The 16,791-nt window shown below is 43.2% G+C and overlaps 1 protein-coding gene across 1 annotated transcript in view; it reads left to right on the plus strand.

Annotated features, from left to right (window-relative positions):
* crppa (CDP-L-ribitol pyrophosphorylase A) overlaps positions 1 to 16,296 on the plus strand; it is a 53,732-nt gene extending 37,436 nt beyond the window's left edge. The window contains exon 10 of the mRNA XM_080470681.1: positions 14,085 to 16,296. Coding sequence (XP_080326807.1) covers positions 14,085 to 14,189 — 105 coding nt within the window. The 3' untranslated portion in view covers positions 14,190 to 16,296. The remainder of the gene's footprint in view (positions 1 to 14,084) is intronic.
* The last annotated feature ends 495 nt before the right edge of the window (positions 16,297 to 16,791 follow it).

Here is a 16,791-nt window from a genome sequence, read left to right on the forward strand (position 1 = left end):
AAATACAAATCAATTATTAGTAAATAGTTGATTTTTGCCAATTCTTTTTTGCAGCCTTTCTTGAGTCACAATTAAATCAAGTTATATTTAGTTACCCACATTAAAACTTGAACCTGGTTTTAATGCATACAAACCAAGAGCTCAAATTCCACCATAGCTATTAAGCATTAGATATCTGAATTCCTGGCAACTATTGTAAGTTGATGCCATCCAATTATCCATCAATCTTCTAGACCCCCTTTAATATATATATATATAAAAAAAAAATTATTATTATTACTGACTTGACATCAAGGATTATGTCAATCCCACTTTAAATATCTTCACAGTTTGTATGAATTCTGTAGAGCTGTAGAGACAGATGCCTAACCGATACTGCCATACCAAGAGCTGTCATGTTTAAACCTGGTCTTGAGGTCACTCATTATCAGGACTTGTTGAAATGTTTTGCATGTGTCAAGAAGAACTTTGATATTCCCGGTTCTTAAACCAGGCGCCAAGGGAAAAGTATTTCTGCAAACATTCACTCTTAATGTCAGATGAGATACGTGACTAATCCTGTTTATATACTACAAGGCAGACAGTTGAAACCCTACACAAGCGACAGAAGCCCTTGCTGTGACACCCGTGCATTTACATCCTGGCAGGGTCAAGAGAGGTCAGGGGTGACTCCTGTCTCCGCTGTCTCACTTCACTACCAATGTTTTTCTCGGTAAATCCATTTATTTTACTCAGATGGATACATGACTGGTGTCCTAGAACTTCAGAAAAGGAGGTGTTATTTTCATTAGAAAACACTTTTTATCATTCTTGCTGCATGTCAAAGTTACCTTGGTTACTCTATTCTTATTGAGTGAAAACTGGAACGTTTTGAACAAGCCAAAAACACTTAAAAGAACAAACACGAGATGAGTTCATCAAAACATTGCAGCGAACGGCAGAGATAACAAATGACGTGGCATTTCACAATGCTGCTTTTGGTTTGGAAAGTTATATTTCTGAGGCTTATCTGGCACTTTCTCCGGGGCAAATGCGCTGAACATCAGAGTAAAAGTTCAACATCCACCCCGCCCCTTCATACAACGTTTTCCCCTGGTTGTTAGTGTAAGTACTCCCCTTTAGTCTGACAATGATGTCCTTAAATATTATTTAAGATCCCACTGGAAAAGTGGATTGAAGCACTTGGCTCCCGGAGTGGAATCCTGACATCTCCATACAGACAGAAGCCCAGGGATCACTCCCCTCCTTAGTGATGTATTTGTAGAGTGTTAGGGTCAGAGCCTTGGGAGAGACTCTTGCTGCCTTGACATGTGCAGGATATCAAGCTTGATCTTACGTACCCAGAGTGCTCCAGATGTGTGTCGGTATGTGTGAAACTTGACCGCCGGAGTTTGGCTGAACGAATTAGACATACCAAAGCAGTGTTTACCCAGCTTTGATTTCTTAGATTAAAAAGACCCAGAAGCATTCTGTTTGGCTTCATGCGACTCCGCGAGACTATCTGAGAAAATGACATTCCAAGACACAATTTGTGTTTGAAACACTTATTTCTTATGGAAGATTAATGTGAGCCAGTTCACAATTAGTTGGTAAACAGTCAATCACACAGAGTAACGGCAGAACTTGCATGCCTGTTTGTTTTGCCACTTGGTTTTGAGCTGTATCTGACCACCCACAGTAGTTCTGGTTTGAGTTTCCGTCCTGTTGTGTTGCAGGGAAGCATGGCCCTACAGGGATTATGGTTTCTTTTAACAAGCCATCATCAAAGATTGTTATTGTGCCAATCACCTTCCTTGCTCTGCTCTTATTTACAAGGTCCTCTCGGTACATATGCCTGTCTTGTTGGGTGGGGTGGAAAACAGCCGTGTAATAGTATTCAGTGAGTTAAGCCCAAGGGTAGTACCAGCAGATACCATACAGTACTGTTAAAAGTTAAGACTGGTAAGTTCTCTGCTCTTAAAGGCCTACCTTTGATAATTTACCAATTTGGATTCTCCGGAGGCAGATTTCTCAAAGTTTAAATTTGTATATGTTCATTTCCATGTTGTGTCCACATGTTGACGTCTGAGAAAAATTATTTTTTAGAATTGTATCCACACTCATGAGTATGTGAATCATTGACTGTTGCTCTAACTTTAAAATGTGAACAAACTGTGTGTGAGTATGCCAAACCAGCATATATTTAGCCGATATTACCTGAGAACAGGGGTGTCAAACATAAGGCCCGCGGGCCAAAACCGGCCTGCAAGAGAATCAAATCTGGTTTGGCCCACCAAACCATCAGGCAAATGGTAAAAATATCAAAGAAAACATTTTATGTTGAGATTGTCATCATTTTCAGTGGTAATTCTTCGGTTTGTGAACATATACACATTTTCAGCATGTATACTCTGTATACTGACTTAATACAGGGTTTGGACAGTAGGAAAAAACATCTCACTCGTCTCACATACACATTAACAGATGACTCACCAATTTACCAAACTTGTTGTTAGAATATACAAGAGCACCTGGATGTAATCTACGTCCACAGAGAGAAAAAGCTCAATTCAAACCTGCTTCTTCTTGCCATGAGCCAAAAATATGTGCCAGCTTTTGTTTCAATTTCTGTCTTCCCTCAGCCATCGGTTCTATTTAACCGTTTCAATTGCATCAATTCCTTTGGTGGTATCCGACAAACGTCCTGGCAACATCGATTTTAACATGAGTAAGATAACCGGTCAGAACGTACATATTACGACAAAACCTTGTTAAATAATTCTCACAAGAACAAACTAATAATTAACTAAAGCCCTGTTTACATGATGTTTTCAAGTGAAAGCGCAAAACTTTCATTGCGTTTTCGGGCGTGGAGCCACTGAAAATGCAACTTTCTGAATACAGCCCTCAAGGTGGAACTTTCTGTGTAAATGGTGGAAAGCGCAACTTTTTGAAAATGTTCCGACTCCGTCTCAAAGAAATTCTGCTACGAATTAGACTCTTAATTGAGTAAAAACTGCTGGTCATAATATATCATGGCTTAGAATAACACCACATTCACTGCATTGTTGGAAATCTAAGGTTTTGTCAAATGAACCAAATGATGCAATTTCAACGAAGGTTTGTCGAACTCAAATCTGGTAGTTGTTGGTTTTTCTCCTGAAGTGACCAGAAAAAAAGATCTGTCCTGATAGTTTGAAGTCGCGCTTCGTTCTCACACTTCATCTGTCAGGACTCATAGACAACTTTATCCTCCTGCTGTTGAGTCTGCCGCAGACCGATATTTTGACAGCAGGACAAAAACACTGTTGCACCTCTGTTTGTATGTTTGGCTCACCACCTACTGCGATTGCAATCTCTGCCGGTCCTGGATGGAAGTGAGAGCCCCGAGCATTGGCCGGCATGCGTGCAGCTCAAGGACCCAGATAGTAATGAATGTGCTGTTTTGTCAGATATTCCTGCACCTGCAGCCGACCTTAGATGCCCTGCAGTATTTCATGGGTTTGGCAACCCCCCGGGTTTCTGTAAGTGATACGGTGCGATAAGTAAATGAGGCATCTGCAGCGAGTCCGTGTGCTTGTGGGTCTCTCTCAACCGCACGTAGGAATTGGTATGTCCCAGTTCATAAATCCCACCCATGCCTTCATGCTTTCATACCTCCTCATCTAAGGAGCCATTGTTCTGCCTGCTGTTTTGAGCTGCGTCTTTCGCTGAGTCGAATTCAAACAAAGTCATCTCTCACCAGAGCTTGTTGGAAAAAGTTCTCACTGAAGGCATCCACTGGAAGTACAGACCCCCTCAGAGTCCCATTCTCAGCGCCTTCTCTGAGGAAAGCAGTCGTACACCAGACATGACTTACAAACTGCTTTGTTTGCCCGATGGACGCCCCGAGACAGGATATTTTGGAAACCCGTGTTGATAGAGCTTTACCAATGTACCGTGAAAGAGTTGTGTTCTCTCAATAGGCTCTGAAAAGCAGTTATCAATACAAAAGTTTTCTTTTTTTTTTTTTTTTTTCAAAGTCTGTGAGCAACTTTTGGAAAGTCTGAGGAAGCCGCACAAAAGTGGGATGAGGAAGAGACTAATTCTTTTTCCTTCATTAGCGTCCCTTTCAGAAGAAGTGAGGCAGAGTGGGAACGACACGGGCATCTGAAATACAGACATTCAGGCAACAGGCAAATACCTTTGTAATATTCAATAAAGACACAGTCCATAGAGATGTTTCATCTGTAGGAAGTACAAAATAATACGAATGTCGCTGTCATAATTCTCCTGAATTTGTGCTTTGAAGGTTGTCGTGACCCGAAGCACAGCTGTAAATATTAAGACTGTTTGGCTTGATGTGTTAGATGGTTAAATGTTCTCTCTGTGGATTTTACTGTACTAAATGTACTAAAAAATGACTGGCTGGAGTTTTATGCACTTCCTTAATCATCATTGAGTCGTTTGTTTTCAGGCGGTCGCCGATGTTTTCCATCCGTTCGTCTCGAGAGCTTCTCAGTCTACTCATTCAAGCTGCTCTCACATTGGGTGGTGGTGGTTGATTATGGATGTGCACAGCGAGTCGGATAAACATTTAAACATCTGCCTTCTGACAAATCCCCACAAGAAATATGATTCAGTTTGTGTTTTATCCATTAACAAGGTGTCACCTGTCCTACGCCTGCCCCCCCCCACTAGTTGAATGGTTCTACAGCACAGACAGACTGCAGTCCTCGTCCTTGCAGCAGTAAATCAGTGGTAACTCGCTCTGTCTTGGCATTATTTAAACCTGGAGGGTCAATCTCATTTTAGTTCAGGGGCCACATACGGTCCAATTTCATCATGAGTGGGTTGGACAGGTAAAATAGTGCCATAATAACCTTTAAATTTAGACTTTAAAGTTTTTCTTTGTTGTGACGTCAAGTAGAAGTTTTGAACAAGCCTATGTTTTGGCAAAATGTTTCACAATGAGTTTAATGATACTTTCTAGTGCAAAATACAAAAAAATCAAAAAAACGCATTATGCGTGTTTTTACAAACTCACCCCGACAGCATGGCTTTGAGGCTAGTTTGCTTTTTTTTAGTGAGGTAGTTATCTTTCGTGGCAGCATCAACGATTTCTCAGCTCGGATCTCATTGCTGTGTTGTGTCCCCCAGTCGATGGGTTCTTTGCATTTTTTACAATTTGCTTGGTGGTTTGGTGGGATTGGAGCCTCTTGTGGACCAGTTTTGGCCCACAATCCCTGTGTTTCACACCCCTGGTTTAAGCTCTTATCATGCTTGTTTTGAAAATTAAAAAAAAACCTTCTTCATGGTATTGACCTCTCAAATCTTCAGGGAGTTAACGGGATATCTCTAGCCTGGATCTACCATGCTGAAATGCTAAGTAATGCACAATGCAAAACATGTTGTATTTCAGCGGCATTTAAAATCGGACTTATTTGTAAAATCTTCCAAATCGCTTTTAATGCACAATGTTTTGCAAAGTATTTAAAACCCCTAAAACTCCCTGTTTTCCAAGTGTATTCTTTTTTTTCGGATCTGTCATTTAGTCTTAATTACAAATTTTCTTTTAGTCAGCAGAGAAATTGGTTACCAGGAACGTAAGTAGTGTTTAGTCACATTGTGGAAATCAGTTGTGGATATTCTTTTTGATTTGTAGTTGCAGTCGTCCAGATTTAATAAATGACTAACAGGCTTATCATGTGTACTTAGACTATTGTGTCAAAAAGTGCTTCAGCCATTATATTCACTATTCCAGCTGCTTCTGAATGACTCGGTATGCCATCTTGTGGTAAAACCATGTATGGCAGCACTGAATGGGCTGGTGCAAGGTGATAAACTTTCTTTGAGAAGACATCTGGAATATTGTTCCGTCTCATTTGGCTTATTATTTGAGTTTTTTTTTTTTTTTTTAAAGTCACATATATAGTATCTTTTAAAGTATCTGTATATACAGACATTCTCTCAAGAGTAACATCAAGCTGACTATGGTTGATGACAGTAACCTGGAGAGTTCGACTGTCCATCACAGGGCAAACAGAGACACACTCACTTTCACACCTATGTGCAATTTGTCGTCACCAAATGAACGTCAAAAAAAACCCATCTGGAGTGAGAAACATGACTTTGTTATGCTTCATCCTTTCACCTTTGCTCCACAAAACATACAGATGTTCTCATCCTCAGTACAATGAAATTCTCATATTCTAGATCGTTCACTGTGTCTCTCTGTTTAATCAGCATATGAAAACAAACATACTAAGCTTACCTTCCATCTCATGCATGAATAGAAGACGCTCCACTGATTTTAATTTTAAGAGTGCTGCTTTATGCCCAGGACGAGGCCACGACCCTCTGAAGACCTGCCCACTCGATTGTCACCGCTCTTCAAGGCCACGGTGGTGTAAAATGCACTGCTTTAATCAGACTTTTGGACTGACCAGTAATTGAACCCGTTATCCTCTTCTCTGGTGTCACTTTAGCCCCGGGCTACTGTCTGTCTTCAGTGATACACGGTGGAGATGGGGGGGCACAATACCCACTCAGGGATGAGCTGTCAGAAGCCCTGCAACACTATCCTCACTCAGACCGAAGCTCTGGATGGGTTTTGCAGTGTTGCGTCTCTGGGATTCGGCGCTCAGGTCATTTGGGGAGACATTTTGTCTTCTTCTGAGAAGTTACTTCATCTATTAAGGAGCAGAAAGTGGTGGCAATGTGAAGGGAAGCTCACATTAGATGGTAGTTTGAGCTTTTGAGGCTCCTCTGAGCGGAGAACACCGGCTGGCCCGAGCCCTAGTCAAGATACTGCCCTCAGGTGGACGTTACAACCACTAGTGCAGCAACACCGACATGTCACAGGGAAAAATACAGGGATGGTAAAATGTTAGAATGATGAAAAGAGGTGATAAAAACGTTCTAAATGTTCTTGGCCTATTTAGTTATGGTAGCTGGTGTGACTCTGACAACTCTTTCCAGTGCTCTTGGCTCGATCTGCTTGCCAGGCCTTTCCATAAGCTGTTTTTCTATTAGGACCCGGTGCCTGGCGCGTCATGAAGGGAACAGCGTGGAAACCCTCCGCAGCAGCAGCAGCAGCAGCAGCAGCAGCAGCAGCAGCAGCAGCAGCAGCAGCAGCAGCAGTCCTTGGGGCTCAGGAGAGTGACAGCAGCGTGCAAATTGCCACTGCGAAAGGTCCTAATTACTTGAAAACCTTTGGGCTTCAAAGACCGGCCCTTCTTGTGTGGCAGAGGTGGCGCTGTGCGCTCCTTTCAGATGGAAAGGTCGCCTGCATCACTGGCATTTAAAAGAACAGAGCCGGAGGATTGCTTTTTGTGTGGTCCGCTCCACCCTCCTCCACCCCCCCCCCCCCCCCCCCCCGCCGTTCCTCCCCGCTCTTCCCCTGCTCAGTGTTTCAAAGACCTGTCGCCTCATGACTTGTCACCATCCACCCTTTAAACAGTAAGCAAAAATAGACGCTAATGATTGAAGTTCCATTCCATAAACTTGTGGTCGCAGCGCTGGAATAACAAGGCCGCCGCATGTGTTTGTGTTTTCATGCACATGGGAGTGATCGAGAAGATTTTGCCTCAACTCACTGGCGAGTCAGTCACAGAATCGTACACAACATTGTTTATGTATTAAAACAATGCTGTTACAGAATCACCTTCGCCATGGAGATTATGTCTTCACTGTGGTTTGTTTATCATTTTGTTAACTGCATTACAGAAAAAAAACAACTATCAGTCAGATTTTTTATTAAACTTGGCAGGAGCGAGTAACCTGGGCCAGGAGATCCAACTCACCGTCTTATTATTCACCTTAATTAAGCCCCGGACAGTTTGGTCTGATACGTTACATAGATTTTAAAAATCAGTAAATGATAATAAATAAAAGTTTCCTTCACACTAGTATTGCTTTACAGTTGTTCACAGTTCTATATTGGCATCGTATCACCTCTGCACGCATTCATTCATTCATTCATTTTCTTCCGCTTATCCGTTTCCGGGTCGCGGGGGTGACAGTCTGAGCACCGTCACCCAGATCACAATGCACCATTTAAGAACCTTCGTGCAGGTGGTGAGCCCACGGGAAGGTGGCGCCCGGCGTGGGACACGAACCCACTACCCTCTGCACGCAGTCGCACTTAAAGTATGTTTTGGGTGGAAAACACTAATCATGTTATCTTAGCAATTCACACAAAATCAATGGACGTTCCAGATGTGTTAGATTTGATTGCACAGTATTCCAATCCACTAAAAGACATGAGACACACAACGTCACTTTCAATGTAGCCACATTGCACCAGATTAAATTGCAATATGGACAAAAAAAAAAAAAAAACTTTCTGTGAGAGACCCAGAAAAACAAATACCAAGAGAATTACTGTATAGAAAATTATTACGTGATTGACTTTTAGGCAGCTGTATAGAAAATGTGTTTTTTCTCCCATGATTTGCAGTTTTTGGCTGTGGCCACATTATCACATTGCAGTTTTGAGGGGGAAAATAAAAATCATATTGAACTTTGGTCAGTTGATGTTTACTAAGGTGCTGTAAGAATAAAATGGACTTTCCAACATAAAAAAAAAAAAAAAAAAAAAAGACAATCGATGCAGAGTAAATGGACGGAACAAGCAAAGCAGAGTTTCCTACTTTATTTAAATTGACATTTGCACAGATACTGTATTTTTGCAAATACGCAGACTTTTCCACGCGTGCTCGGCCAGCTTACTTGTATAAAGTCAGGAAAGGCACGCAAATTCTTGTGGCGTATTCATGTGCAGTCAGGAGGTATCACTGTGATGTTTGGAGATGCACATGTTGATCCTGCTGTTGTTTGATGATGCACAAACAACAGCAAGCAACAAACACAGCTGCAGCTTCTCACAATACTTCTATAATAACTCGCATTGTACTAAAAAGTGATGACCCGGTTGTCTGGAGCTAAAAGCTTGTTGCAAAGTAGCTGTTTGCCTAATTCTGTGTTGGGTGTAAGATGTGGCCGTTCACAGATACTTACGATCATCGGTAGTTTGAAAATATATCCAGACGTATTGAGTGCTCGCCGTTGCAGATTCGTATATCAAACGAGAGCGGACAGCTGGCCTCGGCGAAGCTCTGCGCTTTCCCAGTGCATTTCGAGTTTTATGATGTGATTCCTCTCCTGGACTGGAATCAAGGTTTTGTTTTACAAACTTAAAAAAAATAAAATAAAAATCTAAGTTACACCCCTAAAGTCTCCACAAGTCCATCTGTGATTCGTATCCAGTGGTATTTTCCCCCCGATACCGGTTCATATATTGTTTGCTGACAGTCGACATTTTCAAATATAAAATCTGTCTACATGAACGCCATCAAGGCCACCAAGGGATTGGATGCGTCAGTAATGGATGGAGCAGATTCCGCCGCCAGTGGAAACGAGTGCTGCGTTTCAAAATGTAAATGTGTCACAATCCCATTTACAATGGCGTACGCTGGTGATGATAGTACGTCCAGCTAATGTGAATAAATGATGATACTTTTGGCACCGAACTCCTTTAAGTGAGGATTCGCGGCAGTTAGTCATTATGAAGTGGAAAGTGAGGCTCCCTCACGTCTAATAATAGTGAAGTGAATCTCATAAAAAGCCGGTGCTTTTAAAATAAAATGAAATACCCTCCTCTGGACTGCACTTAGGCTTTGGCCCGCAAGAAATGTTCATGTCTTCGGAACATCTGGAGATGAATTCCACATTGTAAACAGGTGAGCAGCGGCCATTAGCTGAAATAGGACTATCAATCAGACTAATCCCTTCCTGGGTTTAATATCAAAGTTCATGTCTTCACTTCAGGGTTTTTTTTTCCTTCTTCTCATGTCTTTCCAAATGCCTCACAGTACTTGTCTAATTGCTGCCACAGTGAGAAATACTCCGCCTCAAGCGGACTGGTTTCTCCATATTCGTGTGGAAGAGATGCTGGGAGAGAGAGACGGCGGGAAACCGTCGACGCCGGGGGACAAACGGCTCCGATGAGGATGAAAATCTGGAGACGAGCAAATCCTCCAGGATCACATTCCACTTTAATCGTGCACGCACGATTAGAGCGTCTACGCGGGTGTTCTCTCTTTCATCACAATGGCCAGAACAATGAGGCAGTGAAGTAGCTGCTGGACCCATCCTGGACGGTCCTCAGAGGAGACGACCACTGGACGCGGTGCCACCCTCGTCCAAAGGCAGCCGAGTCCGGGTCACCAGAGTGACCGCAGCTGTGGCTCCTCCCAGAGCGGCGATCAATTAGCACGTCTCCCAAGTCATATAGATTTCAGCCTGAGAGCGACTCAATATGCAAATCTCTCTCTCGAGGCCTCGCAGTTTGTTGTTGTGGAGTAACTCGACCCTCCCCCCCCCCCGTGCCTCTTCCCTCGGCGGCGCTCGAAGCCTGAGTGGCGGTTGTGACGACTCGAAGCTGTGGCACGAGTCGATGAAGCTCTAAAAACTCTCGTTTGAGTTCCAGCGTGCGAGCAACTACTTGATTCAATAAATGCTGTTTTGTGAAGCATGATTCATATTTCAAAGGCTGCGTATCGGGGGTGGAAATAATTCAACACTGGAGCTTCGGCCTGAAACTTTGATCCTCCTTGGTGATCTTGACTTTTTTTTTTTTTCATATTTTCTGCGTGCAAACTTGCATTTTATTTATTTTTTTTAAACTCCGGCTTTAGGAAAACTGGTATATTATCGAGTCATTACCTGTGGCTCGATGGCCGTAGCTGTCTTTAGCATGCCCAACGTTTTTGCGACTTTCCCACAAAACCCCGCGAGTCCTCGTGGGTGGTAATCGGTCGCTGCTCGCGCACATCGCATCCATCATCCCGGCGGCCTTCGAGTGCCTCCAGACACATGCAACGTCTCAGAGGTTTGTAATTGCTTTAAGATAACAAATAAAAAGGAATGCTTTCATCTGATAAACAATGAAAAGATGCAATCAGATCGACCAGAAGATTTTTTCCCCGAGTTTTTTCTTCTTCTGAGCGATCACCAACGAACCGACGCGTGTTCCCGAGGATGTGCGTGTCAACTCGGTGCCGTCAGACTGCTTGCAGATGTACTGGCCCATCTCGTAGCAGCGTTTAAGCCACAGAACAACGACTTGGGAACACGCTGAAGAAGAACTCAAGAGCCCTACTTGTTTTTCTTTCCATCCCCTTTACTTGATTCGTTAAAGGTTGAATCAACTGTAGATTTGAAGGCATCCTAAAAAAAAAAAAGGAATAATTTGAATGCCTCTGGAACGCATTCAACGCTATCGTATTTGAATTCCATCCCTCTTTTTCTTTTTTTTTTTATTATTCCCCCCTCGTTTGCTTCAATCAATGCAGTGGCTGATCTGTACTCCAGAGCCTCGGTTCCTCCTTCAGTCTGTCGAGTGTGGAAAATCAGTGTCATCTGATTCTCCCTGCGCTGGTTCTGATTAGGAGCGAGTGCTCCAGGAGTTCTGGATCCCGGCTCTCTTGCTCCCATTAACCACGGTCAGGGCCGATTCCACGCTCGTCGCTCTTACACCTCGTCGCCCTCCAAGTCCGATCCCCGCGCAAGCTGGGAGGGCTTTTGAGCCGTCCGGTGGAGTCGGGCCGCAAGGTCGAGACAGGACAGCCGGAGTCAGACTGGGCTCTCTTTCAGCTCCAGATGTATGAAACTGTTGACAACAAGCTGCATTTGGAAGCCAGACCCAGAGAAGTGCTAAAACAAATGTTCCGGATCACAAATCATCGATATTTTGTCATTTTAGGGGGATTTATTCTTTGTTTTCCACTTTGTGGATGTTAGAAAATTAAAAACTCTTACTATAGGAAAGCCAGCGTTTTGAGAATCTGTAAAACAAAAAAAATTGGTTGCAGACCGAGAGCGAAAATATTTTTGTGGCTTTACAAGTCTCACCCAAATCCGTCGTCAAATACAATTATGAATTCAAACATTTCTACAAGACTTCAAAATGTCTTGTTCCTCATTTTGATGGTTTTCTTCCTAACTTAAGAAAAGTTTGCATTTAAGCAATATTACTATGATAGTGCGTTGATAGGTTAAGTGGAATTTGTAAGGAATTAGGAAAGGTCCCACTTCCCAGTGGGAAAAATGCCTCGGAGCAAAAACGCTGCCCTTTTTCGTTCTGCGTTTCCAAGGCAACGTTTTTGAAAATGATGTCCATTTACACGGAAATAGCAAAAACACTGAAAATGATGTCGTTCACATGTTGGGCCACCAGTGGGTGCTGTTGGTCGATTGTAAAGAAAACACACAAACATGCTTGTAGAGAAAAATACACTAAAAATATTAACAATAGCGAATACACGGACGTTTGTTTGGACGGACGACCAAGTTGGATTGTTATTACGGCGACTCTACTAAGTCCCATGAGAATATGGGCTGGGAGTCATGACACTCTGGAGGCCGCCATTGTTGGTCATTTCCATCTTCTGAGCACGTGCAGAAGAACTGTTTACCTCCGTAATAACAATCCAACTTCGTAGTTTTTTTTTTCACTTAAACAAGGCTTCAGTGTCTTCCAACATGTTGATTCTGGTCGATCAAAGCTCGAGCCACTTTATATTTGCAGGCTTGATTAACTGATGTTTAGTTTGCTGCATCAGAGCAGTAAATAGCTGCCGTATAGGTATACTGTACATTCATTTTATCGGTTCTGAACCAGTTTCATGGATGGTTGGAACACACATAGTTTACAACCATAAAGGAAACATATTCAGGCTATAAGGAAGCGTTGCTTGTATCCAAGTCTGCAGAAACAAATATATGGAACAATTTTTAATTTATTTTTGTTTTTGATGTTTTCTCATTGCACAAGGAACTCAATAAATGAGTTACAGTATGTCTGCTGCACCAGACAACAAGAGAGGAAAAAAAAAAGAAGAAAGCATCGTAATTTAAATCAGTCAGTTTCATCGCGTGAGGTCAAATTTATCCCAGACCTTCGTCTTTTCCTCCTCTCCGTCGTCTTCTGTGGTAAGCGCCGCATCTTGTTTCATATTTTTTCTCCCTTTCATGCTAGCTGCTACATCAAAAGCCTTATTAAAAGTCCACCGTTCATTTATGAAGAAGTGCAGGTAGAGCATGACACATAAATCTGTGTGAGGAACCGAGCCGGGGGAGAGCGAGAGAGTGAGAGGGAGAGAAAAAAGGAAAACGGGTCACTTTTAGGCCTCAGCGAGAAGCTAAATCAAAGTGGGGAGTCGCTGTACCCCGAGGAATGAAGTCAGGGGAGTGAAAACCATTAAAAGTGAATTGTGTGGAGAGAGAGAGAGGAAAAAAAGGAGAATAAAGAGATACAGAGGAGAGGAATCACGAAACCAAAACAACCACAACAGTGGTTGAGACACGCTGATCGAATGGCCTCGTTTCTTTGGTCTCCATGTGTTGCTTCATGTAGATCTGTCCAATATCATGGACCATCAATCTCCAAGCTCGGCCTTTATTGGTTCACGGGCTTCAGAGGGCTCCACATTAACTTTCCAATGTGAAAAAGGAGAGTTAACACGCTTTAATCCTGCGGCATTTATCTTCTCCGCTCAGAAAATTGCTTCCGCCTGTTTGATTAAAGAAGCCATGAAATAACAAGGAAGCCGGGAAAATTCCTCCAGAATCTGTGATTCTTCCAATCCAGTTAAATGCGGTGCCGCCGGATCACCATTCATCTCGTGTCGTGTTTGTTTGAGCTTCCAGCTGACTCAAACTGGGATCCCCCCCCTCTCCTTTGTGGGAAGTGTGGATGTAAATTCAAAACATGGAATTTGTCAGCGGTGTTGGTGGATGTTGTAACTTCCTCCTAACCAGCCTGGTTTTCACTCCCCATTATTCCAAGTGGAACAACATGGGGCTGATTTGACTCTGTTTGAACTGGCGGCTAATGCTAACTGGTGGAGAAGCTTTGGCAGGACTCGGATGAAGTCGTGAGAGGAGAGATGAAAGTGAACAAAACGGAGTCTGTGAGGATTCTTTCTTTCTTTTTTGCTGCCGTGCCTTTGCATAATTTCACGAACAAATGGTCTTACTGTGCGACTCTCTCTCTCTCTCTCTCTCTCTCTCTCTCTCTCTCTCTCTCTCTCTCTCTCTCTCTCGCTCTCGCTCTCTCTCAGGATGAGGATCTCTGGGAGAGGTCGGTGTCGAAGGTCGCTGAGATCGCCTCGGCCCTGATCCGGGAGAGGAGCCCTGCCCTGGTGGGGCAGCTCCTGCAGGCATGAGGAGAATCAGCAGCGTCACAAGGTTCCCACACAGGCACTCACCAACGCTGCAGCGATGATACAGTCTTTTTCCTCCAAAGTCTCCTCAGCGTTGAGCGTCCGTCGAGGGCCGCAGGAGTGGCTGCTTATCCAGAGTGTTTTATACGACTTGAACGAGTTTTAATGTGAAACAGACCGGGTTTGTCACTCCGTCCATCTTCTGTGCCTGCTTTATTTAACCGAAGGCTGCAGAAAGCTGGAGCTGACAACAGAGAAGATTTAGTTTGAGATTCAGCTTTAGTTTACTCCCACGTCATCACGTTGAATACATGGCGCTTCCTGGATTCGCTCCATTCTCTTACAAGGCAAACACACAGGATTAATGTTTACACAGCAAATGTTTGGAAACTGCATTGTTTTTTTCCTTTTTCCTTTTAGTGTTTTCAGAGAACTTTCACGTTCGGGCGGCGACATTCTGAAAAAGATGGCGGTTCATAATAAACGCTGTAGTTCACCCACCAGGCCACTAGTTGGTGTGTGTGTGTAGACCACAGTAACATAAACATTCAAGCTCCTTTAAACTGTCTTTCTTCACCATAGATTAGAATAAGCTTGCACAGTATCTGGTGAATATAAGAAAGTTGTCAAGTAAATGTACACATTGAGAAAATGTATGTTGTTTAATTCAAATAACACAACCAGCAGTATAGACTCCTCCACTATTACTGTTTTGGATCTACTTGGAGATGCACAGTAAAACTATTAGCTCTGCACGTTTTCCCTCATTACTCGACATTACCAAGTGAAAAGGGAAAACTTTTAATTAAAATTTGGCTGAAAATGTCACTTTTCGGCTGCCACAAGTTCAAAACGCTCCAGGCGTAAACTGGAAATGCGCAGCTTCGCCCAAATATCGATGACGGCACATGAACACTCCGGCGTGACTCAACAGTTGTTCTGCACATGTGCGAGTGGATCAATGTCAATGGAAGGTTCCTGAGTGTTTGAATTTAACAGCCCTTCTCCAGTTAAGTGTACATTGATGACATTGGATCACATGTAGGTACATTTCCTCCATGCAGCAGGTTCTGTGTCGTCCTCTGCTCAGCGTGCCGGTGCAGTACGGGTGGTGTGTCGGCTCCTTGTGTGACAAGCAAACTGCAGCGTTCTCATTGTTGCTGGTGTTTGCGTGTCTCCGACGATTGTTTTCAAAATGTTGCCGTCTAAACTGTCAAACTCTTCTGAAAGAGAAACGGATGAACGTGTAAACAGAGTGGAGGGTTTCAGAAACGTACTTTGAAAGTTGTTTTCAAAGACTAAACAACAACAACAACAACAATGCCATAAAAAAACACAAAAAAACCCACAACAAAAGATTACTGGTTTCACGTCATGTAAACGTGTGTGTGTGTGTGTGTGTGTGTGTGTGTGTGTGTGTGTGTGTGTGTGTGTGTGTGTGTGTGTGTGTGTGTGTGTGTGTGTGTGTGTGTGTGTGTGTGTGTGTGTGTGTGTGTGTGTGTGTAAACAGGTCCTCTCCCTGCGTGTGTGTCCTTGTGCGCATGTGTCAGTGTGTATGTGTGTCTGTCTGGCTGTCTGTGTGTGTGAGTGAGGTTGTGTGAGTTGTCTCAATGTGTGTGTGTGTGTGTGTGTGTGTGTGTGTGTATGTGTTTGTGAACATGTTGTCTTCCTGCCTGTGTGTGTGTGTGTGTGTGTGTGTGTGTGTGTGTGTGTGTGTGTGTGTGTGTGTGTGTGTGTGTGTGTGTGTGTGTGAGACGTCTCCCCTGGACGTCGCTCTGAGCCGTCAACCAATCAGACGGCTTCAGTTTTGGCCTCACACACACACTCTCACTAGTTGAAGCGTTTTATTGCTGATGTTCTTTAGATCTCCGACTGTTGTCAGAGTGATTACTGCTGCGGTCGTCACAGACCTGCTTCAACACACCACATCTCACTGACGTTTGACTGGAAAGTGGTGTTGAAGTGCCAGAACACTGGGTGTCAGAACCACCGCGGCTCCCACTGGAAGGAGTGTGAAGCGGGGATATAGAGCGCGTCTATATGTTTTGTACTTTATGTAAACTGCTTAAGGAATAAATTCAACATAATAAAGAGATTTTCTTTTTCCATATTCTGCTTTCCTTGTACTTATTTAAAGTAACAGTAACTTTGAGGCTTGATTTCCAATTAAGCTTTCTCCTCTTCTCTTGTCACATTTACATCAACCACAAGGGGGCGACATAACAACAAAGTCTTCCATCCATGCGCCTTCGTCCAGCTTCAATCTAAGCAGACAGTCACACATATGTGCAGTTTACAGTCTCTTATTAACTACAGATTCATGGATTTGGACTCCAGAACATGAAGAATCCACACAGACTTGAACTGGGGACCTCTGGCAAATTTATGTCAATTTATGTCACATGCAAAGAATCCAAATTATAACACGTTAGAGATCAGGGGTCAACCTCATCTTCGTCCAAGAACAGCTCATTCAGTACCTCACCGGCATGACAACATTTCTATACAACGTTTTGGAAAATTCCAAGTGTTTTCTTTTGCTTTAGTTGCAAAGAGGTTTGAGTGCAACATGGAAAATGTACATTTAATTCAAGATCTTTTTACA

The sequence above is a fragment of the Lipophrys pholis genome (genome assembly GCF_963383615.2).
Source record: "Lipophrys pholis genome assembly, chromosome: 9".
NCBI lineage: Eukaryota > Metazoa > Chordata > Actinopteri > Blenniiformes > Blenniidae > Lipophrys > Lipophrys pholis.